The sequence below is a fragment of the Myotis myotis genome, unplaced genomic scaffold (genome assembly GCF_014108235.1).
Source record: "Myotis myotis isolate mMyoMyo1 unplaced genomic scaffold, mMyoMyo1.p scaffold_m19_p_17, whole genome shotgun sequence".
Lineage (NCBI taxonomy): Eukaryota > Metazoa > Chordata > Mammalia > Chiroptera > Vespertilionidae > Myotis > Myotis myotis.
In genome coordinates this window covers 1237264-1260849 of record NW_023416321.1, presented here as the reverse complement: position 1 = coordinate 1260849, position 23586 = coordinate 1237264, and the positions used below count along the sequence as shown (strand labels likewise).

General features: G+C 63.4%; 1 protein-coding gene across 6 annotated transcripts; it reads left to right on the top strand.

Annotated features, from left to right (window-relative positions):
- Positions 1 to 1928: 1928 nt before the first annotated feature.
- Positions 1929 to 23546, top strand: C1QTNF1 (C1q and TNF related 1). Of its 6 annotated transcripts, none has more exons than XM_036340701.1 (4): positions 1929 to 2266; positions 17864 to 18029; positions 20959 to 21098; positions 21644 to 23546. In XM_036340701.1, the coding sequence occupies exons 2-4, from the start codon at positions 17881 to 17883 to the stop codon at positions 22192 to 22194; spliced, it is 840 nt and encodes a 279-aa protein (XP_036196594.1). In that variant the 5' UTR covers positions 1929 to 2266; positions 17864 to 17880; the 3' UTR covers positions 22195 to 23546. The 6 variants fall into 6 exon arrangements, with proteins under 6 accessions (XP_036196594.1, XP_036196591.1, XP_036196592.1 ...); XM_036340698.1 differs by having other exon boundaries at positions 2133 to 2266; positions 17867 to 18029; XM_036340699.1 differs by lacking the exon at positions 1929 to 2266 and adding an exon at positions 7491 to 7625 and having other exon boundaries at positions 17867 to 18029.
- Positions 23547 to 23586: the final 40 nt, after the last annotated feature.

Here is a 23586-nt window from a genome sequence, read left to right as displayed (position 1 = left end):
TATCTGCTGAATGGGGAACATTCGCCCTGGTTTCTAGGGGGACCTATGGCCGGTCATGGACGAGAACCAAGCCGTCCGCGAGACCGCCCCTGGCTGGCCGAATTTCCCATCTTCCTTACTCACACGCTGTTTTTTAAATATGTATGTTTCATTTTTATTGATTTCCGAGAGGAAGGGAGAGGGAGAGGGAGAGAGAGAGAAACATCAATGATGAGAGAGAATCATGGATCGGCTGCCTCCTGCACACCCCACACTGGGGATCAAGCCCACAACCCGGGCATGAGCCCTGACCGGGAATCCAACCGTGACCTCCTGGTTCAACCACTGAGCACACAGAGTTCTCGGGAAAGTTCAGTCATGCGCCAGGCCGGGGGCTTGTTGAACGGAAAGTGCCTCCTGTTACGCACAGGACGAAGGCCAGCTTATCTGGGTTTTCCTGTGTGACAATCAGCCAGGGACATAAGTCGGGCCAAGCCTCCAGCACGTGCCAGAGATCGTGAGCAGCCTCGAGGCCGCTGACACAGAAGCAGCGTCTCTGATGGGGACGACGCGGTTCCTCAGTCTCGCCAGAGAGCCCCTGAGCTCCCCAGGCCCCCCAGGACCAGGCAGCTCCCTTGGCTCCCACGGTGGGGGTGGGGCGGCGGCGGCTGGGTCCCCGTGGAGCTGCCGCTGGGCTCTCACTGGCTCCCCCCCAGAATCCCCCTCTCCTCCACCTCCCTGCTCCCCCGCCTGGTGGATGTCAGGCACCCCACCCCCTTGATGTCTTCCAGGCAGACACGTGGGGAGCAGAGGCGGGAAGGATGTCTCAAGGCGGGGGGGTGGGGGGGGGAGAGGGTGAGTCGCAGGCTCTTTGCTTTGTCCTGTGCATCCCAAACCAGTGTCCCAGGGCCTGTGTCCTCTGCCCAGGGGTAGCCAGGGAGAGCAGCCCGCTTGGCGTGAGGAGGAGGCAGAGGGCAGGCACAGCCGCAGGGCAGGCTGGAGGGGACGTGGGACAGGTCAGGAAAGAAGCAGAAAAAATAAAACTGTAACCACAGCAGAGTTTTGCTTCTCTGGGCAGATCCCATCTCTTCTCGTGATGCGATCCGATTCCAGAACAAGCCAGCCTGGCTCAGACATGGGGGGTGGGGTGGGAGGGAAGCACCCAGGCACCCCGCGGTAGCTATCGCGCTGTGAGGCAGAGCCAAGGGACTGTCTTAGAAAGAACTTGTGTAGTCCGGCTGGTGTGGCTCAGTGGTTGAGCATCGACCTATGAACCAGAAGGTCGCTGGTTTGATTCCTGGTCAGGGCACACGCCTGGGTTTCAGGCTCCATCCCCAGTGCGGGGTGTGCAGGATGGATGGATGGATGGATGAGTCTCTCTCACCATTGATGTTTCTTTCTCTCTCCCTCCCCCTCCCTCTCTGAAATCAATAAAAAAATATTTTAAAAAAGAAAGAACTGTGTATAAGAGGGAGGAAAGGTGAGATTCTCCTCTGGCCCCGCTCACGCCGACCTGGATCTGACCAGAGCAACAGACCAGCCCTGTCCAAAGAGGCACATGTGTGCAGACGTGTGCACACAGGCACTTCTGCGCTCTGCTTTGGGGGGTCACAGATTTCCACACGCGTCTGTGGTCCCTGCCCCCAGGTGGAGGCCCTGATCCAAGGCGTGTCTCAGGGCTGCCTCCCCGCTGGCTACCGGTGCCTCTGAGCTCCCCGAATCCCACCCCCCTGCTACCAGGCAACTTGGGGTCCCCAACCCGTCTTGTCCAGGGCTCCCAGCCGCCCCACAGCGGGGTGGACTTCCAGGCACTCCGAGTGGCCGCCCTGTCCCGCCTGGGCCAGCTCCGGGCGGCGGGGGGAGGAGGAGGCGGCCGGGAGGAGGGGGCAGCCGGCCCTCCCTGCCCGCCGGGCACACACACAGTTAACTGTCGGCGGCTGCTGTTTGGATAACAGGCCCTGGGAGCCTTGGAGCCGCGCACATCTGGCTGGGCTCCGCTCCTTACGCGTCGGTCCCGGCTCGCTCCGGCTCTTCCTTCACTTTCGAGAAACCCGTTTCCGCTTCTGGCCCAGAGACCTTGGAGCCCAGGAGATCGAGGTGCCGCCGGGGCGGCCGCTGCCTGCACCGCCCCCCCTTTCCACGCCTTCTCCCCGAGGACTTTTTCCCTCTTCCCGGCTCTCCCCTTGGACAAGTCTGTTCTTCCCCCGACCGCCCGGGAGGCTCGCTGCCGCGGGAGATGCTCTAAGAGGCGGCGCTGAGAGCGGGCCGCGGGAGGACGCGGCTGGAGGTAGGTGGCTGGGCGGACGCGGCGGCGGGACCAGCGCTGCCCCGGCTCCTTTAGCGGCTGCAGCGGGAGCCGGGAGCCGGCCGATGGGGCAGACGCCTTAGCTGCCGGGCGGGCCAGGAGCCCAGTGGGAGGGGCCCTGGTGGCCCTGGTGGCGGTTGTGGCAGAGCAGCAGAAAGACTGGGCGCAGGGGGAGGTCCAAGCCTGGGTCCTGCAGGGAGCGAGCCGGGCTCTGTGGCCGGTGGATGCTGCCAGGAGCGGGGACCTCTCCCTGAGTTTTGTGGGGACTCCTCTTGCTTCTCTGGCAGTTTTCGGAGGGTGTGAAAGGGAAAGGAATGGTACCCAAGTCCCCCTCTGCTCCTGTGGGGAGCCCCCCACCCCGATGCCGCCTGGACCACCTGACAGCAGGTCTGTCCCGCCTGCCTGTGGCCACTTGGACGCCACCCAGGACAGGACGTGCTGACCTGAGCCGTGGGATTCCCGGCAGGGCTCCGGCCTGGATGGGAGAATGCAGGTCCCTTTTCCAGGGACCCTCTGGGCTGTGGCCCAGGCTGCTGGGAGTGGCCTGGGGCTGGGCTGAGCCCCTGACCGGCCCTTGGCTGCTGGGTGCATGGCCTCTGGGTGCCGGCTCCCCCACACCACCCAGCGCTCCCGGGCATGGCCAGGCTGCAGGTACACTTCCCACCGTCCTGGCCCCGCACCGTGTCCGCCTGGGCCCACCGTGCCGATTCCTGGGCAGCCCGGTGTCTCCCGTGGACGCCCCCCCCCCCCCCGCCCCAATGCCGGGCACTCACAGCCCTCCTGATCCACGGCGGGGCAGGGAGCCTCCTCGCTGGGGCCTGTTTCTGCCTTTTTTTCACTTAGTTTCTGAGAATGGAGGCCGCTGGGCTCACTTGGAACTTTGAAAATGAGGAGTGGCCCTGGCCGGTGGCTAAATGGTTAGAGCGCTGGCCCATGCATGGTTGGGTCTCGAGTTCGATTCCGGTCAAGGGCAGGTTCTCTCCCCAGCCCCTGGTTGGGCGCATGTGGGAGGCAACCAGTCAGTGTCTCTCTCTCTCTCTCTCTCTCTCTCTCTCTCTCTCTATCGCTTTCGCTCTCTCCCTCCCTCCCTCCTACTCTCTCTGAAAAGCAATAGAGAGAATAAGCTCAGGTGAGAATGAACAGAAAGGGAAACGCAGAGAAGGCGGAGTGTCCTGAGGAACTGAATTTCCTCCACTGCTGGCTGCGCCCGGGTCCCTGGGGGCTGCTAGGTCCTGGGAGGCCGCGGGGCCCGCCTTTTCGGGCAGGAGAGCCGCCGCCAGGCACGGGCCCCAGACCGAGGCCCTGCTGCTGGGCGCCAAGGGGAGAGGCCGCGGGGCCAGGAAGCCGCTCTTCTCAGGCCGCCTGTCCCTGTGACCGGACGGGAGGGAGGACACGCAGGTGGAGGGGAGTCGGGGGTCAGAAGGCAGACTCGTCTCCTCCCTTTTCTCCTCCCCTCCTCCCCCTTGACCTGAGAGCCGAGGGGGAGAGAGGAGCTCCAACCACCATCGCGGCTATAAAAATAGTGGCAGCCTGGATGTGTGTGCATGTGCGTGTGTGCATATGTGCACGTGTGTGCATGTGCGTGTGTGTGCATGTGCACGTGTGCACATTTGTGTGTGTGTGTGTGCGCGCGTGTGTGTGTGTTTCTCACACAAGCAGGCCCAGAGCATAATTCCCCACAAGCCTGTCCATGGCACATTCGGCCTCGGAGCTCCGAGAGCTCACCCCTTGCCCGGAGGCAGGAGACCAGGACAGGCCTCCGGCCTGCATCTCTGTTCGCAGAGAAGGCATGTGATTGGCTGGAGGAAGCACAGCAATCGGCACTCAGGCTGGAACCCCAGCTGCTCATCTCCAAATTCCCGCTTCCCAGCTGCCCCCGAGACAGGCCCTGGGCACAAGGAAGGCGGCTCTGTTTCCCAGGGAGCCTGGCCTCGCCTCCTGCTCTCTCTCCTCCTTCTCCGGTCTCGAGGCCGAGGGAAGTGCCCCCTACATGGCATATGCCCGGGAGACAGCGGAGCTCCGTGCAGGATGCTGCTGCCCTTGGGGCGCGCGTGAGCAGGGGGAGAGGCACCCCGCAGGTGGGAGCGGACAGCCGACGTGGCCGGGCAGGCCCAGGCTCCTCCCGCGGGACGGGACGGCCCGCCCTGTTCAGGGAGCAGCGCAGCGTGACTTTTTGGAATATGCTGCTTTCCGTTGTTCTTGCTGGTGCCTCTTGCCCGCCCCTAGCCACCAGCTGTAATTAGCATGACTCACAAACCAAATATTTTGGCCTCCAACGTCACCCATCAAAACAGAGATGAAAGGAATTTGGTAGATAGAGCGGGAGCTGCTGGCGCCCCCCCGGGACTAAGAGGCTCATTGCACTTTTCCCTCCGGGGCTGGAGGCGAGTGCGGGTCCCTGTGCCCGGCCCGGGGCCCCTGGGACCTGAAGGCTGGGGGTTCCGGGTCCCCAGCTCAGCCGACTGCCCCAGGCAGCACCGCCTGCCATTCCACTGGGGAGGGAACCCCGTCTCCCTGCCCGAGACCCAGAGATATTTAATTGGGGGCTGGCCTTCGGCAGCGATTCACCTCGGTGTGTAAGGACCGCGTGGACTGCGGGGTTTTATTTTTGTCCTGATTTTACCTGTGAAACTCTGCCCTCTGCCTTCTCTCTCTCCCTTTCTCTTTCTCTCTCTCTCTCTCTCTCTCTCTCAAAATATTTCTATTGATTTCAGAGAGGAAGGGAGAGGGAGAGAGAGCTAGAAACATCAACAATGAGAGAGAATCATGGTTCGGCTGCCTCCTGCACACCCCACACTGGGGATCAAGCCCACAACCCGGGCATGTGCCCTGACCGGGAATCGAACTATGACCTCCTGGTTCCTAGGTTGATGCTCAACCATTGAGCCACACTGGCCGGGTGAACTCTGCCGTCTCTTAAAGTCAAGTGAGACCAGGCAGCTCCCTGGACAAGATCTCAGGCACCTCCCGGCCCTCACGCAGTGCCAGGATTCTCTGCAGCTTAGAGGACGCTGTGGACAGGACCCGTCAGAGCCTGCATGGGGGCGGGGGGGGGGTGGGCGCGGGGAGCAGCCCCAAGATCTGGTCCCAGATGCCGGGGCCAGGGACCCTCAGGAGCCTGTCTAGGTCCGTGCCGGGTCCCTGGCCTGGCAGGGCCAGTCTGCACACGGAACTACAGACGCCAAGGCTGGGCACACTGGGGTTCCCCTTTCCCCGAGGCCGCAGCCAAGCTTCTGTGACCTCTGACACTCACCCCTCGCCTCCCGGGACAGGCTCAGGCTGCGATAGCAGTGGGGGCTCGTGGCCCCTGTGGGGACATCTGCTCTACGGGTCCAGCGGAGAGATGCCGTGAAATGGAGGCGCGCATGGCCCTCCGCGTCCTGGGCAGGCACCACGCTTGCCCACCTCGCTTCCCAGAGCTGGGCTCCGATGGGGGGGGTGTGGGCAGGGGCACTGGAGGCTTCCTACCACCCCTGTGGGTGCTCCTCGCCCGCCCTGGAGGCCCCTGAGCCAACCCTCCTCAGCTGGGCATGGGACTGGCACAGCCGCCTGGGCATCTGCCCGTCCAGGAGGCTGTAGGGACGGCCGCGGCCCAGACTGCCCGGTGTCTGACTGGCTCCCTGGCTCCCTGGCTCCCTGGCTCCTGCAGGAATTTTCCTTGAAACGAGATGAAGCCGTGCCGGAGGCTGCGGGCAGGGGCAGGGGAATGAGGCAGACGGCGGGCGGGTGGGAGGGGCGATCAGGAAATCCAGGGCCGGGGAACGCACGAGCCCTGGGGGCTCCAGGGCTGGTCTTCGGGGAGGGGCCTGGGAGGTGCTTGCAAACACTCAGGCCTCCTCCCTGGGAAGCGACAAGTGGGTGCTGGGAGAGGTGAGCGGATCGGGGGTTGGAGGGTCTGTGGGGCTCCTGGGGCTTCAGACATCGGGACTCCCCTCCCCCTGGAGGTACAGTGATGAGACGGAGTGAGGAGGCTGGGAATGGCACCTGTGGGGGCCGGGCAGCTGGGGACGTGGGCTAGAGGCCGACACTCGGCCCCCCAACTGTCCGCTCTAGCTCCCGTCGCCTCCCGCTTCCCGTCCCCTAGGAGGGGTCCCCAGGCCAATCCCCAGGCCCTGCTCCAATGGGCTGCCGGCCACTGGAGGGCGTTGGGGGCTGGACGGAACCCAAGCGGCCTCGCAGGAGGCGGTCTGCCAGTCCTCCTCCCTCTACCAACGCGGGCTTCTGTCCACCCTGCACATGCCCGTCCCACGGCCACGCTGCCCGCGCCCTGCGTGTTGAGGGGCCCGTTCCCTGTGATGCTGTGCCCGAGTCCAAGGGACTAAACCCGGGATGGGCTGTGAGGTGCTGGCAGGCTGGCAGGCTGGCACCCGGAGAAACCTCAGCACCAGCAGAGGCAGGCGCTCAGCGACCTGCTGAGTGAGTGAGTGATTGAGTGAGTGAATGAATGAATGAATGAACGAAGGCAAGGGCCCGGCGGGCGGCGGGCGGCGGGCTCCTCGGAGCCGAACGTGCAGCTGCTGTTCCAGGTGGAGCCACGTGGGCCCCGCAGCTGGACGCCCGGCAGCTGGACGCCCGGCAGCAGGCGCTGTGGGACCGCAGGCTGGTGGGCTGAGCCTGCCCTACCTGCCATCCTGAGGTGAAGGGTCAGGCATCCCAGGGGCTCACCTGAGCTCCAGCCCCTCCCCCCTGTACGGCCTGGGGGAGGGGCTCACGGGAGAAACTGAAGTCGGTGACACTGTATGTGGAAACGCAGCCGCCCGAGCTGCCACCTCGTCCCCTCGTTGTCACTTAATCATGATTTAGGGGCTGTTAGCAGAATCTGATAAATGACAGCCGTGACCGCGCGTGGCCTTTGTGCAGAAATCCTGATGGTGGGCGCAGGGCCGTGGCTCCATGGTGCCCGCGCATGGCCGCGGGCAGCTCCCCAAGGGCAGGTGCCACTGCTGCCACCCACTCTGGTCTGGTTAGTGTCTGTCCGGCCTGACCCGTGTCCACAGCTCCAGGGCGCCTGCTCCCCGCGCCCCAGAACCCGCCCTCTGCCTGATCCTCGGCACACACTCAGCAACCACTCAGGAAAGACGGTGGGCGCCGGCCCTGGGTGACTCGTATCCCACGCGCCCGGGCCAGCCCCTCCCCCTCCTGCTGTTCTGTTCATGGAGGCGAATTCCCCGAATCTGCAGGCCCAGGGTGGGGCTTATTTGTCGCTTCTCTAAGTGGAAAACAACGTGGACTTAATGGGGAAAAGCTGTGCCTGGTCCAGGGCCCAGACCCAGGCCGGCGCAAGCGAGCCCACGGCGCATCCGTGCTCCACCACCCAGAGGTGCTGGCTGCCAGCAGCCAGGTGGGTGGCCTCTGGGTCCTGTGTGTGCCTGTATGTGTGTGTGTGTGTGTGTGTGTGCACGCGTGTTTGCAGCCTGTGCTTTTGCTCGTCGCTACTTGTGAACGCCTCTCTGCGTCCCTAAACCGTCATCTGTCTGCAGAGGCCACGGAGGGGGCTGCTGACAAGGGAGACCCCCTCCCGGCATCATTTGCTTGTTTATTGAGGTGCGAGTCCTGGTTCGCACCAGCTGGGACATACAAGCCGGGACACAGCGGGAGGCGTTCGCTTCCCTAGTTTGTGTAATTAGACTGTTCGTCGGCAGGCAGAGGGGGCTAGTGGCCGTGGCTCACGGGGGTGTGGGCTGCGCCCCTTTCTGAAGCACCCGATTTTCTGAGCACAGGGAAGAGGCGCATTTGAAGGAAAGACAGCCAAATGGCCACACCAGGATTCCGTGTCCCCCGGACACTTAGTCCTGTGCCCTGTGTCACTCTGCCCCCCTGTCCCCCGTCCGTCCAGCCACCCCGCCCTGAGGGAGGCCGCAGCCAATTGTGTGGGCTCCCCAGCCCCCTGGGACGACGGTGCTGCTGGGGAATGGCCGGGAGGAGCGGGTGGAGGTCCACTAGAGGCAAAAGCCAGCCGCCAGCGCCGGGGCCGCGGGAACTGAGGCCCAGCTCGCGTTCAGGAGGAGCTCCTGGTCCGAGGGGCTGGGCGAGGAAGCAATGCTCACAGACGCCTGTACCGGAGGCAGGAGAGGGGCCTTCCCGGAGGAGGTGGCCGGGCTGGAGCCTGAAGGTCACCTCGATGGAGGGAGGGACGCGAGGGGACCTGGACTGGTGCTGGGGACTTCGAGTAGCTCCAGACGGCCCAAGCGAAGGACACATGTGCAGGGAGGGGGTGCCGGCAGGGCCGGAGGGGAGGCGGAAGCCGGGGTTAGATGGTCCCTTTATTTCTATGTGACCCTTGGAAGCCAAGGGTGGGGTTCGGATCTGCAGCTGTGGACGCTGCCCCTGGTGAGCAGTAGAGAGACGCGAGGCGGGAGGCAGCCAAGAGCTGACAGGGGCGGCGACAGAGGCCGAGGGGGGAGAGGACGGAGACCTTCTGGCGCGGGGGGACGGGTCAGAGGTGGCGGGCACGAAAGGCCGGGTCTGCATGGCTCCCCGATCTCCGGCCTGGGCCCTGTGCCATCGGCACCGTCTTCCACCAGCTGAAAGCCGCAGGGGCAGCGGGTCCGGTGGGCGCTGGGTCCAGGGTCTACATGGAGCGGAGAGACGTTCGGAAGGTGGTCGGGGACCTGGTTCTGACCCGGAGCCGCCAGCAGGTCTTTCTGCAGAGCGAGTGCCCCCGCCCCCGTCCCCCCGGCCGGCATCCACTCTGTGCTCGTCTTCGTTTTGTTTATTTTGACGAAGTTAGTGGCCCCGGGGGCTCGTGGCTACCGTTTGGAGAGCAGACAGGCCGGTGGGGACCGAGCCTGGGAGCTTTCAGCCGCCGCCACCGTGTGGGAGTGACAGGCAGCCGGTGGGGGGGAGGCGCCGAGGGCCCCGGACAGCGGAGAGCCACGTCTCTCAGGGGCGAGGGCGGCGCTGGGCAGGAGGCGGCCGTGGCCATCGCTGGCAGCCGCTCAGCGCCCGCGGCCGGTGGAGGCGGGAGGCCGGCATGGAGGACGGCGCGCTGTCAGCAGAGCTGCGGGGCCGGGCCGGGCAGTGGGCTGACCGGACGCTGAGCTGGACTCTCGTCTTGCCCGGGAGCCGGCGGGCGGGGCACAGGGCCCGGTCTCTGGCCCTGGAGGCGGCTGTCAAACGCGAAGGTGACGTCCAGGCCCCAAACGCAGAGACGGCCGCACTGTTGTGAGAGGACGGGTGGAGGGCGGGCGCAGGCGCAGACCGGTCCTTACTCCCCGTCGGGGCGCGGTCGGCTCCTGAGGGCGTGGGCTGCGGGGAGGGGCCGGGCCAGGCCACCTGCGGGCGGCTCAGGGGCAGCACCGGCTCCTCTCCCCGCTCCTCTCTCGCGGGCTCTCCAAGCAGCGGCCAGCGCCACCCAGACCACAGCGGGAGGTCAGCTGAGGACAGGCCCGTCAAGGAAACCTTTGTTTGCGCTGGGCCGGGAGGGAGCGGAGCGCTGGCCGGCTGGCAGGTGCCCCCGGAGGCCTGGCGCCGGCAGCCCCCGGGCCCCATGGGCAGGGCCTGGGCAGCAGTGCCGGCTACGTCCGCTCTCTGCCCTAGGTGAGCCGTTCCTGGCTGGGAGTCGCCCCAGGAGAGGATGGAGATGTTTTAGGGTGCGGGGGTTCGTGGCCCCTTTTTCCTTCACTGTTTTGTCCCCAGTAGAGCCGGCTCCCAAGTCCCTCCTTATCCCGAAAGCCTCGGCCCAGCCCTGGCCGCGGGCCCGGGGAAAACAAACAGCCCTCAGCGGCAATCGCTCCCCTGAGCCACGGGAGCCGCTTCTTGGAAGGGGAGGGTCAGTGTGTGGGGACACCCCGTCTCTCAGGAAAGCACCGCTCACGTCCCGGTGACCGGAGCCCCCGCACCCCACCTCCCACCTCCGCCTCCTCTACACGACTGGGGGCACGGGAGAGGGTCCGGGACCCGCTGGGGCTGCGGGCCGAGAAGGGACGATGAGCTACGAGATGGGCGTTGGAGTTGGGGACCCCGTCGTGCACGAGCCGGCGTCTCCCTGCCCTCCTGCTGGGGCCCGAGCGCGGTCAGTGGACGGCGCGTGTGAGGACTGGCTTCTGGGGAGAACACCCGATGGTCATTGGGGCCAGAGGGGCACCCCAACACGATGCCTTCTCCCTCCCGGGCACCCGGGGCCTGGACCCAGGAGACCTGCAGCACCCGAGAGCTCGGGGCCGGGTCGGCCGGAGAATCCCGGTGGGTGTCAGGGCAGAGGGGGCAGGAGCGCAGGCAGCTGAGGGCTGGCGAGGCCTGTGCGCATGAGGATGTGAGGGATGTGGAGCTGACCTGCGTCCTGACCCGGAAGACACGAGGTGTGGGAGGGGGTCCCAGCAGAGGCCAAGCTTCCTCAGAGACGCAGGTGGAATTTGGGGCGACGTCCAGGTCCTATCAGAACCCGACAGAGATGCTGGTCTGGGCTGGATTGAGGCCTGGAGCACAGCCAGACCTCCTGGGAAGCCTGGGATGGGGCCAGTGGGGGGACGAGGAGAGACCCTCAGGGGATGTTAGAGGGGGCTGGTGGCTGATGCGATGTGGGGGTGCAGGACAGGCAGGCGTCTAAGTGACTCCAGACGTCCAGCTGCTCTTGCTTTGCGGCCTCCTCCCCGCCCCGCCGGCCGCATTGCGCCTGAACACCGCTCCCAGGAGCTGAATTTTGAATTTTGTCTCCATGTCATTCGTTTGCCATGAGGTAGCCACCCACAGGGGCGGCGGCGGCCAAAATGCCTCCCACACACCATTTCGATTCCTCGCGGGCCGTCTGCCCGGCGCTGCCCTCGGCCATCTGTCCCCTTCGCAAGACCGCGATCCTCGGGAGTCTGTGGTGGATCCCGTGTCCCGAGCCCTCCCCCAGGCTGTGCAGGCCGCACTCGGCATGCGCCCGCGGGGCTCCTGCCGGCTCTCGGCACCTGGGCAGCTGGGCTGGTTCGCTAACCACTGCTCATCCGCGTCCCGGTGACCCCGGCTCCGCCCGCGGCGGCGGGAGCACCGTGTTCACCAAACGCTCTGTCCCAGGCGCTGGGCGGGTGCGGCTCCAACATGTGGTGCTGAGCCTGCCCCCGCCCCCCCCCCCGCCCCGCCCCGCCAGGGGGGTGACTGTCAGCCTCGGGGTGACAACACGGAGGTGGGCGGGGCCAAAGGCGACGGGCGATTTTAACCAGAAGAAAGCTCGGACGGACTGTGAGCGTCACCTCCTCAAAGGCTGCACCCCAGCCCTGGCCGGGCAGCCCAGTGGACAGAGCGTCGGCCTGTGGACCAAAGGTCCCGGGTTTGATTCCTGTCAAGGGCAGGTCCCAGGTTTCAGGTTCCTCCTGGGGTTGGGCCCTGGTCGGGGCGCGTGCAGGAGGCAACCAATCAATGTGTTTCACATCAGTGTTTCTGTCTTTCCCCCTCCTTCCACTCTCCCTAAACATCAGTGGGAAAATATCCTTGGTGAGGATTTAAAAAAAGGGGGGGTGCACCCCAGGCCCTCGCAGGACTGAGAAGGTAGATTGTGAATGAGGAGGTGTCTGCAGCCTCCCCCCTCCGCCCCCTCCTGCTGGGAGGGGGTTGTTCCTCGCTGGGGGCCGTGAGCTGGGGCCCCGGGGAGGGTTGAGGAGCTGCGGGTCCGGAGGGGAGGCGGGAGGGAAGGGCGTTCCTGGGGGTGCCCTGGAGCCTGGCAAACGGACTTCTTCCCGGGCTCGGGGGAGGCGAGTCCAGACTGAGTCACGCTGGGAGTGACCCCAGATGCTGAGGCCGCGGCCGTCTCCCGGGAGCCGCTTCCCGGACCCGCCCCCGCTGAGCCGGAGCTGCCTTCCCGGGGCAGGCCTGTCCCTCGGCGGGGACGCCGGTCTGCAGCCGACCGTCGGAGGTCGGGCCCCGGTGACGAAGTGAACGTAGGCGAGTGCGACATGGACTCTGCCGCCGGCCTGGGCACAACAGTTCTGGAGACGTTTCTGGAGAAGGGAGGCGCCCAGAGCGGAGCCCCTCTGCCCTCACGGCCCGCCCGGCGCCCCAACTCTGCTGGGCCGTCACACCCCCCCAGCCCACTGCCGCCGACACCCCGAGCCAGCCGCATGCTGGCCCCACCGCCGCTCCGGGCACAGAAACCCCTTTTCCCTAGGAGAAAGAGACATGGTGGCTGGTGTGGCTCAGTGAGGGAGCATCGCCCATGGACCAACAGGCCCCGGGTTCGGTTCCCGGGCAGGGCACATGCCTGGGTTGCGGCCCTGATCCCCAGCAGGGGCCGTGCGGGGGGAGGGGGGGCAGCCGATCGATGTGTCTCTCTCATTGATGTTTCTATCTCTCTCCCTTCCTCTCTATCTGAAAAGCAATATAAACATATTTGTAAAAGAAATAAACCGACGGTGGAGCCCTGACTCTGGGGGGGAGGGGGCGTGCCCCGGGGACACGTGGTAACCGTAGGAGACTTTCCGGGTGTCCCAGCTGGGGGTGGGGTGCTGATGGCCCCGCGGTGGAGTCCAGAGATGCTGCTCAACCCCCCACGTCGCCTAGGACGGTCCCACAACAGAGCTTGGCCCGGCCCGAGGGCCCGTGGAGCCCGGCCGAGGAGCCCCCGGAGCTTCTGCTGTTTTCCCGCCTTCCCTAGATTTCCTCCCCGCCCCGCCCGCCTACCCTGCCCCCAACAAAAAACAAGTTGAAAGAAAATGCAAGCTTGGCATTTAAAAGAAAAAAAAAAAGAGTGATTCTTAAGGCGACAGGGAAAAACAGGAAATGCAGAGATAGGGAGATGCGGAGAATTCAACTGGACAGACGCTTGTTGACAGCGGTCAAGTTCAGGCTGGTCCAGGGGACACGAGGAGGCCCAGAGGTCCCGTGGGCTGTGCAGCCGCAGGCCGAGCAGAACCGCAGGCGGAGAGGGCGAGGGCAAGCGACAGGCGTGAGGAGGAGGAGGGCAGGGCTCCGCCGGCGGCAGCGGGCGAGGTGTCAGGCGGGACAGGAGGCACGAAGTCCGGGCTTGAGGGCAGGTAAGATCCTGATGGGACAGCAGGGCAGCCTGTGGAGTCCGCATCCCGACCCCTTCCCCTGGCGCTTAAAGATCAGGCGATCTTAGGCTAACCAGCCAATCTTCATCTCTGTGTCTTTCTTTCTTTTTTTACATATATTTTTAGTGATTTCAGAGAGGAAAGGAGGAGAGAGAGAAATGTCAATGATGAGAGAGAACCATTGATCGGCTTTTAAATGGATTTTAATGTGCACTTTATGAATTACACTGTCTCAGGCAGTGGAAGGAGGTTGCAAGGACTGGGGGTGAGGAGGGTACGGCGCAAGCGGTCTGGGTCATGGGAAGGTCTCGGGCCTGATGCTTGGCTGGTAGAGAACTTGGAGGTGGGGGCCGCTGCCGCCCTGCGGTGGAGGGTGGGGTCATGCGGAGGTGTGGGGGGCAGGGAGAAGGGGGTTTCTGGGGGGCGGCCCTCCTGGCTCTGAGTCTCGTCACACCTGCCTTTTCTGTCCCAGGCTCTGTGCCTCCCCCAGGGCCCCTGGGCTCGGTACAGGGTCTCTCCAGAGCCCCCTCCCACGCGGCGTGAAGCACGCAGCCCACAGGCCGGCCCCGTGCCCAGGGTCCCGCCCCGGCCGCCCCCAGGCCTCCGCGCTGTGGGGTGTGAGGAGCCTGAGGCCAGGGCCTGTGAAAGCCACCTTCCCCGGGCAGACAGCCACGCAGCCACGGACGTAAGAAACCGCCTCAGTGTTTCCCCAAAGGTCAGAGGAGGAAGGAAAGCTTGGACGCAGGGAGCTTGTTCCCCCCCTTCCCCTCCCTCCTGCCCCCCCCCCCCCCCCCGGCTGGTCCCACCCTAACGGGGCCAGGGCTCCTGTTCCCACGGCCGCTTCCTCCTGGGCGGCCGAGTCGGCGGCACTCGGGCCCACAGGCCCTTCCAGTTACACGGTGAGCCAGGATGGGGGCCTGAGCACAGAAGTGGGGCTGTTTTGAGCCCAAGCACCACCCCTTTGGGGGCTCATGGGGACCCCAGGGGACGCCTCTTCCTGGAAGGGCCGTCCAGCTTTGCCTTGAGGCCCGAGCACCGGGAGCGAGAGACAGGGGTTGGCCCCCTGGAGACAGCCGTCCGCTCGCGGGGTCGGGACTGGGCCTGGGCCTGGGCCTGAACCCCTCTCCAAACTGGATGCTCCTGGACGCTCACTGGCGGCGCCCCCTGGTGGCCGCAGAGCGACGTGCAGCCACCTGCCTGCTCACGCGGCACTGACAGTGACCACGTGACTCACTGGGGGGAGTTTGCTCATTGTGCTCACCGGGCGATAAATGTCCCTCTGCGGGCCCAGAGGCTGCGGGGTCCCTTCCTGGGCGGCTTGTGGGCTCAGGCAGCTGGGTGCTCCCAGGGCCCTCGGGGGGCTGAGGCTCCAGGGGCGAGCTGTGTGCACATGGATTCTGGGAGGGCACGTGGGAGTACTTGAGAGTGTGTGAGAGTGTGTGAGTGTGTGAGTGCGCTGTGAGTGTGAGTGTGCTGAGTGTGAGTGTGTGAGTGTGTGAGTGTGCTGAGTGTGAGTGTGTGAGTGTGTGAGTGTGCTGAGTGTGAGTGTGTGAGTGTGTGAGTGTGCTGAGTTTGTGAGTGCTGAGTGTGAGTGTGCTGAGTGTGTGAGTGTGTGAGTGCGCTGTGAGTGTGAGTGTGCTGAGTGTGAGTGTGTGAGTGTGTGAGTGTGCTGTGAGTGTGAGTGTGCTGAGTGTGAGTGTGTGAGTGTGTGAGTGTGCTGAGTGTGAGTGTGTGAGTGTGTGAGTGCGCTGTGAGTGTGAGTGTGCTGAGTGTGAGTGTGTGAGTGTGTGAGTGTGCTGAGTGTGTGAGTGTGTGAGTGCGCTGTGAGTGTGAGTGTGCTGAGTGTGAGTGTGTGAGTGTGTGAGTGTGCTGAGTGTGTGAGTGGTGAGTGTGAGTGTGCTGAGTGTGTGAGTGTGCTGAGTGTGTGAGTGTGTGAGTGCGCTGTGAGTGTGAGTGTGCTGAGTGTGAGTGTGTGAGTGTGTGAGTGTGCTGAGTGTGTGAGTGCTGAGTGTGAGTGTGCTGAGTGTGTGAGTGTGTGAGTGTGTGAGTGTGTGAGTGCGCTGTGAGTGTGAGTGTGCTGAGTGTGTGAGTGCTGAGTGTGAGTGTGCTGAGTGTGTGAGTGTGCTGAGTGTGTGAGTGCTGAGTGTGAGTGTGCTGAGTGTGTGAGTGTGCTGAGTGTGTGAGTGTGTGAGTGCGCTGTGAGTGTGAGTGTGCTGAGTGTGAGTGTGTGAGTGTGTGAGTGTGCTGAGTGTGTGAGTGCTGAGTGTGAGTGTGCTGAGTGTGTGAGTGTGTGAGTGCGCTGTGAGTGTGAGTGTGCTGAGTGTGAGTGTGTGAGTGTGTGAGTGTGCTGAGTGTGTGAGTGCTGAGTGTGAGTGTGCTGAGTGTGTGAGTGTGTGAGTGTGCTGTGAGTGTGAGTGTGCTGAGTGTGTGAGTGCTGAGTGTGAGTGTGCTGAGTGTGTGAGTGTGTGAGTGCGCTGTGAGTGTGAGTGTGCTGAGTGTGTGAGTGTGTGAGTGCGCTGTGAGTGTGAGTGTGCTGAGTGTGTGAGTGCTGAGTGTGAGTGTGCTGAGTGTGTGAGTGTGTGAGTGCGCTGTGAGTGTGAGTGTGCTGAGTGTGTGAGTGCTGAGTGTGAGTGTGCTGAGTGTGAGAGTGTGTGAGTGCGCTGTGAGTGTGAGTGTGCTGAGTGTGTGAGTGCTGAGTGTGAGTGTGCTGAGTGTGTGAGTGCTGAGTGTGTGAGTGTGTGAGTGCGCTGTGAGTGTGAGTGTGCTGAGTGTGAGTGTGCTGAGTGTGTGAGTGCTGAGTGTGAGTGTGCTGAGTGTGTGAGTGTGTGAGTGCGCTGTGAGTGTGAGTGTGCTGAGTGTGTGAGTGCTGAGTGTGAGTGTGCTGAGTGTGAGTGTGCTGAGTGTGTGAGTGTGTGAGTGCGCTGTGAGTGTGAGTGTGCTGAGTGTGAGTGTGCTGAGTGTGTGAGTGCTGAGTGTGAGTGTGCTGAGTGTGTGAGTGTGTGAGTGCGCTGTGAGTGTGAGTGTGCTGAGTGTGTGAGTGCTGAGTGTGAGTGTGCTGAGTGTGTGAGTGTGTGAGTGCGCTGTGAGTGTGAGTGTGCTGAGTGTGTGAGTGCTGAGTGTGAGTGTGCTGAGTGTGTGAGTGTGTGAGTGCGCTGTGAGTGTGAGTGTGCTGAGTGTGAGTGTGCTGAGTGTGTGAGTGCTGAGTGTGAGTGTGCTGAGTGTGTGAGTGTGTGAGTGCGCTGTGAGTGTGAGTGTGCTGAGTGTGTGAGTGCTGAGTGTGAGTGTGCTGAGTGTGTGAGTGTGTGAGTGAGCTGTGAGTGTGAGTGTGCTGAGTGTGTGAGTGCTGAGTGTGAGTGTGCTGAGTGTGTGAGTGTGTGAGTGCGCTGTGAGTGTGAGTGTGCTGAGTGTGTGAGTGCTGAGTGTGAGTGTGCTGAGTGTGTGAGTGTGTGAGTGCGCGGTGAGTGTGAGTGTGCTGAGTGTGTGAGTGCTGAGTGTGAGTGTGCTGAGTGTGTGAGTGCTGAGTGTGAGTGTGCTGAGTGTGTGAGTGCTGAGTGTGTGAGTGTGTGAGTGCGCTGTGAGTGTGAGTGTGCTGAGTGTGAGTGTGCTGAGTGTGTGAGTGCTGAGTGTGAGTGTGCTGAGTGTGTGAGTGTGTGAGTGCGCTGTGAGTGTGAGTGTGCTGAGTGTGTGAGTGCTGAGTGTGAGTGTGCTGAGTGTGTGAGTGTGTGAGTGCGCTGTGAGTGTGAGTGTGCTGAGTGTGAGTGTGCTGAGTGTGTGAGTGCTGAGTGTGAGTGTGCTGAGTGTGTGAGTGTGTGAGTGCGCTGTGAGTGTGAGTGTGCTGAGTGTGTGAGTGCTGAGTGTGAGTGTGCTGAGTGTGTGAGTGTGTGAGTGCGCTGTGAGTGTGAGTGTGCTGAGTGTGTGAGTGCTGAGTGTGAGTGTGCTGAGTGTGTGAGTGCTGAGTGTGAGTGTGCTGTGTGTGTGAGTGTGTGAGTGCGCTGTGAGTGTGAGTGTGCTGAGTGTGTGAGTGCTGAGTGTGAGTGTGCTGAGTGTGTGAGTGTGTGAGTGTGCTGTGAGTGTGAGTGTGCTGAGTGTGTGAGTGTGTGAGTGTGCTGTGAGTGTGAGTGTGCTGAGTGTGTGAGTGCTGAGTGTGAGTGTGCTGAGTGTGTGAGTGCTGAGTGTGAGTGTGCTGAGTGTGTGAGTGCTGAGTGTGAGTGTGCTGAGTGTGTGAGTATGCTGCAAGTGTGCAACTGAGTGTGTGAGTATGCATGAGTGTGCAACTGTGACAGGGTGTGAGTTTGCGTGTAGAAGTGGACCGAGGTGTGTCAAGTGTATGCACGTGTGTGTGAACATGTAAGTGTGTGCTTGTGAACCTGTGAGTGTGCTTATGTGTGTGAATGGAAACTGAGGGTTGTGCATGTGTGTGTTGCATGTGTGACTGTGTGAGACAGCATGTGTGACAATGTGTGTGACAGCGTGTGTGTGAGACAGCGTGTGTGTGAGACAGCGTGTGTGTGGTCCCTCCCAGCAGTGTCCTGGGCCTGGGAACACCTTGCCTCCCGGCTGTCTCTCTGCGGAGCCCTGCCAACTGCCTCCCCCGGTGTGTCTCCCCCAGCAGAGCGCGGCGGGACCATGGGCTCCCGCAGACCCGGACGCGTGATGGCGTGCTGCCTGCTGCTGGCCTTCGTCTGTGGTCCGGTGCTGGGCCGCGTGCCACCTGACCCAGAGGAGCAGCAGGAGCAGGAGGGCACCGAGGAGCCACTGCTGGACCATGCTGAGAGGTGAGGCTGCAGGTGAGGGTGCAGGTGAGGCTGCAGGTGAGGGTGCAGGTGTGGGTGCAGGTGAGGGTGCAGGTGAGGGTGCAGGTGTGGGTGCAGGTGAGGGTGCAGGTGTGGGTGCAGGTGTGGGTGCAGGTGAGGGTGCAGGTGAGGGTGCAGGTGAGGGTGCAGGTGTGGCTGTAGGAGCTCTGGTTGGCTGGGCTGAGGCTGGGGTCCCGGCTCCCAGGGGGCCTGTTCCCCTCTTGATGCTGGGGAGCTGCCCTCGGGGAAGGTGGCCTGGAGGACGGAGGAGCCATTTCTCCTCTCAGTGACCCGGTAGCTCATCTGGAGCTGAGACAGGGACCAGCCTCATGCCACCCCCAGAGGAGTGCGGCCCTGGGCGGGGTGGGCAGCCTCAGCTTCAACTGAAGAGTACAGCCAGCCCCGGCCCAGCCTCGGAGTCTCTCCTCGCTTTGCCTTTGACCTGCTGGGTCCCGGAGAGTGGGCGCAGGACGGGAGAGGATGGGGAGGATCGCTGACGCGGGCAACAGAGGCGTGGCTTTCCCGAGACGTTATGAGACTTCCGAATGGCACCGTCTCCGCACTTGACCTTCCATGACAGGCCTCAGGCTCTTTGGGAGGCTTTGTAGGAACACAGAATGTGCAGGGTTTCTCATGAAACTGTCATTGTGACACGTGAGGTCCTGGCACCCAGGTGACAGCCGACTCCGGCTTTCAGTGTGTTCACTGATTTGAGCCCTGTTCCGACCTGGTCCCCAGGCTTCGGCTTCTTCAGGGAACAGTGTGACTGCGGGGGGCGGGGGAGGGGATTGGGCAAAGGAACCCCCTCCCCAACCAGCCTCCTCCTCCCTGCCCCCCTCTTCTGCTTTTCATGCCACAAACATGGATTGAGTGGCTACTGGGCTGGCCGTCTCCTAGGCCCTGGGGCAGACACACGCAGGGCATGGTCCCAGGCCCCCGGGGACTCTCAGGTTGTGGGGGGCAGACGCGCACAGGGCACGGTCCCAGGTCCCCGGGGACTCTCAGGTTGTGGGGGGCAGATGCGCACAGTGCCAGGTGGGGGTGCTGGGAAGACTCAGCCAGGAGCCTCCCCGGTGCAGGACGAGGGGCAGCCGGCCGGCAGCTGGGACGTGCGGTGTGGGCCTGCGTCCGGGGTGACCGACGATGCTAGTTAGGGGTGCGGAAGGAAGAGGCTCGAGGGGCGAAGCGACTGTGACCGGCCACAGTCTTACACGCGTGCCTGTGGGGCTCGCTGAGCCTCTGGACGGAGAGTCCTGGCCAGATAGGGGGTGGCTGAGTCCAGGGCCTATATTCCAACTTCCTGGATATTCTGGGGTGTGGACGCGTGCTGGGGTCCAACCCCAGCGGGTCCAGGGGTCCCCAAAGGTGTGGATGGAGTTGGTGAAGAGGGAAAGACTCGGGGGCAGCGTTCAGTTGATCAGCATGGTTGGGTTCTCTTGCCTGGTTCTATTGCCAGGTTCTGTAGGTTCTCCAGCCAGGTTCGGTCGCCAAGTTCTGTCCAGGTTCTCCTGCCATGTTCTGTCTAGATTCTCCAGCCAATTTCTGTAGCCAGGTTCTGTCCAGGATCTTTTTCCATGTTCTCTCCAGCGAAGTTCTTCTGTCTCTAGGTTCTGTGCAGGTTCTGTGTCTAGGTTCTGTCTCCTGTTGTCTTGTTACATCTGTATTTATACCAGTTGATTCCAATCCTATCAATCTCTATTCCAAAGGTTAGGGTGTTTCTTATCTCCATTCCAGGGAGTAAAGATTATGTAGCTTAAGCATGATTGTTCATAGTTAAAGTGATTAATTGCCCGCCTGGCACTTAGTTAAGGGGTTTTATTCCCTCCCTAACTTCAGGGGAAAATCCCTACCTGGGGAAACAACCTTTCTCGGAGAGGTGACCTTGGTTAAAACACAGAGTGCCAAGAAGGTGAGCAAACATATTAAGAACAGTATGCCATATATGCCAGGTCCCTTGAAACAGCAAGGATGGACCGGCTCCCGGCAGACGTGGGAGTGGGTTAGTTCAGGAGCGGGCCCATCGAGCGGGACCGAGAGACCGTGTCCCCTCCAAGAGGGTCCTGCCCCAGCCGGTGCGGCAATGAGAGGACCGTGCAGTGCGGCATATCGCCACCAGGTGGCAGCATGGGGCCGCCACCGTCCACTCAGCCCGGAGCCAGGTCTTCCCATGTCAGGTTGCACTCTCTCATCTCCAGCTTCGGGGCTCAAAGGGACCCCAAGGCTCCAGCCGGACCCTCTCACTCACAGTGAGTCGGCTTAGAAGATGGAGCATAATCTAGAATCGCAGATGCATGAAGGGGACGGCCAGCCACGGCATCGTCACCGGCGCCCAAAGGCCTCGTCCTCCGGGCTGGTCTCCCAGCAGCCTCCCTCTGGCAAAGCCTCAGATTATTGCTGCTTTTGTTATTACTGTTTCTATTGTTTTTTGTTAATCCTCACCCAAGGATATTTTCTCATTGATTTTTTGGAGAGAGTGGAAGGGAGAGGGGTCGAGGGGGAGAGACAGAGAGAGAGAAACATGAATGCAAGAGAGACACATCAATTGGTTGCCTCCCGCACATGCCCTGACCAGGGCCAGGGATCAAGCCTGCAACCAAGGTACATGCCCTTGACCGGAATCGAACCCAGAACCCTTCCGTCCGCAGGCCAACGCTCTATCCACTGAACCACACTGGCCAGGGCCCATCACTATTAACTGCTGTTCACAGAGGGCGGGGGCTCTCTCCCAGACCTCACTGCGGGCCCCGTGGGTCTGTGCTGAGGGAAAGCCGACAGGGCCGCACGTCTCCGGGTGCGGGGGTGGGGGTGGGGGAGAGAGGGTTGGTCAGAACGCCAGGCCCTGGCAGAGGAGGGGCTCCGGCTCCGACCGCTTGTGGCTGTCATGTGACCTGTGTTGTCCTTACTCCCTCAGGGCCGAGGACAAGCATGGCAAGTACAGCCCCAGGCAGGACGAGGAGCCCCCGGCCTCCCGGTGCTATCGCTGCTGCGACCCCGGCGCCCCCCTGTACCCCACTGTCCCGGTGCCACAGATCAACATCACCATCCTGAAAGGTCAGGGGCTGCAGAGCTGGGCGGAGGGACTGTCCCCCGGGCCATGGGGCTGCTCTGTCCAGACAGGGCGGAGGGGCCGGGCTGGCTCCTTTGGGGCACGGGGCGTGGGCAGGCTGTCCTGGGGGAGGGAGGAAGTGCTGTTTTGGAGGCTCCTGGCCCCTTTCCAGGGGGAGGGATTGGCCTCCCCCACCTGCATTCACATGCTGGGCCTCTGGGGTCCCTGTTTTGGTGCTTGGTGCTCCCCCCGCCCTCCATCCAGCCATCTGCGTGCCCGGGTGCTGCACGCGGCGGCTAACCCTGCAAAATCGCGCTGGGAAGACGCGCGGCTGGGCCCGGGGCCTGCGTCCCGAACACCTGCAGTCCATGGCGCCGTGAGCGCAGCCTGGACGCGGCAGCTGTTGCCTTTGGACAAACCCACATGTTCCCTCTCCGTTGCCAGGACGTCCCAGCAGGAGCCCTAACGATGCTGCCTCTGGGTGGACACGGCACCGCCCTGGGGCTGGGTCGGCTTTGCCTGACGCCACATGTTTTTCTGTCCCTTTCAGGGGAGAAGGGCGACCGGGGGTACCGGGGCCTGCAGGGAAAATACGGCAAGACGGGCGCGGCGGGCGCCCGGGGCCACGCGGGCCCCAAGGGGCAGAAGGGCTCCATGGGCGCCCCGGGCGACCGGTGCAAGAACCACTACGCGGCCTTCTCCGTGGGCCGGAAGAAGCCGCTGCACAGCAACGACTACTACCAGACGGTCATCTTCGACACGGAGTTCGTGAACCTGTACGGCCACTTCAACATGTTCACGGGCAAGTTCTACTGCTACGTGCCCGGCGTCTACTTCTTCAGCCTCAACGTGCACACGTGGAACCAGAAGGAGACGTACCTGCACGTCATGCGCAACGCGGAGGAGGTGGTGATCCTGTACGCGCAGGTCAGCGACCGCAGCATCATGCAGAGCCAGAGCCTGATGCTGGCGCTGCGCGAGCAGGACGAGGTGTGGGTGCGCCTCTTCAAGGGCGAACGCGAGAACGCCGTCTTCAGCGACGAGTTCGACACCTACATCACCTTCAGCGGCTACCTGGTCAAGCCCGAGGCCGAGCCCTAGCGCCGCCCGCTCTCCAGGCCGACCTCCCCGCTCCCGCCCCACGCGACCCCGCGGCCCGGCACAGGCCGCCTGCCCCCTCCCCACGCTGGGTCCCCGGGGCCCCGCGTCCCCCGCTTTGGCGTCCACACGAGGCCCTGCACGGGGAAGGGAGGGGCAGACGGCCGTGTGGGCCCAGCCTCGCTGTCTCCGGAGGTAACATCGCGGGGCGGGCGCCGTGTGAGACGGGCCACCGCTCCCCGCTGTGGACGTGTCCTTAACTGACCCGCACGGGGTCCCAGAGGAAGTCACCCTCCTCCTGTAGCTCCAAGTAATTATGCAAATCTGGAAAGCTGAGCCGAGCCCAGGAGCCGCAGGGAAGGCAGGAAGGCGGTGCTGTCTTCCAGCAGCCACCCGCCCAGGGGGCTGTTTTCTCGCCTCTCGACAGGAGACAGAGTGGCCACACCCGGCTCTTTTAGGCCACGTAGGAGCCTTCCCACGGGCCAGCCAGACCGATGTCCGCCTCCTGGGGACGTCCTGGTGGCCTTGCCCGAGGGTTCAGGGGTCTTTCTGAGCCGCAACAGTGAGGGGGGTCAGGCTGGGGAAGCCAATGTCAGCTTCGCAGAGGGACAGCGGGCCCTGGCCTTGGGCTCTGTGCTGGGAACGCGGCTCGCTCGCTGTCGCCCACGGGCCCCGACGGCACCAGGGCACCTCAGGGCCCCAGACCTGCAGATGTTTCTCTGAGGAGCAAAGTTCAGGACCCCCAACGCAGAACGGTGCAGCCTGGCCTGGCCCTGCTCCACTCCCCCACCCTCCAGCCTGGGCAGGGCCTCCATGCCCTTCCCCGGCCATCACCTTCTGACCCTCCTCTCAGGCAGCCACCAGGGGCGCAGCTGGCCTCTGATCGTCTCACATCGGAGTGGGAGGAGCTGGGAGGGCTCAGGCCCCGCCTGATTCAGGCTTCTCAGGGGGAAGGCATGTCCCACCCCCTGGGGTCAGACCCCCTCTGGTGGGTGTGGGGCGCCCAGGGGCTGCTGCCGAGATCGGTGCTCTGGCCTGCGGCCGACTGTGGCCGGTAGCCTTCCCCGCACAGCCTTCCCCGTCTGTGAATGCCCTCCACTGGTCTCTGCACTCCTACCTGCCGGCCCTCAGCGGCCCCGGGAGTCTTCCCTTCACCATCAGGGGCCCATGGGGCCTGGGGCCCACACGTCCCCCCAAAGGAGTTCTGCTGGTCAGACACCGACTCCGTGCCTCCAGGGCATGCCCTGGGCAGGGTGTCCCCGAGCAGGGTGCCTCTGGGCAGGGTGCCCGCTGCTGCTTCCCGCTGCCCCGACACTCTTTCAGAAAACATTAAACTGGCATCGTGTGTTTCAGCAGCGAGGCCTCCTTCATGTGGTCATTGAACCTCCTATCGTC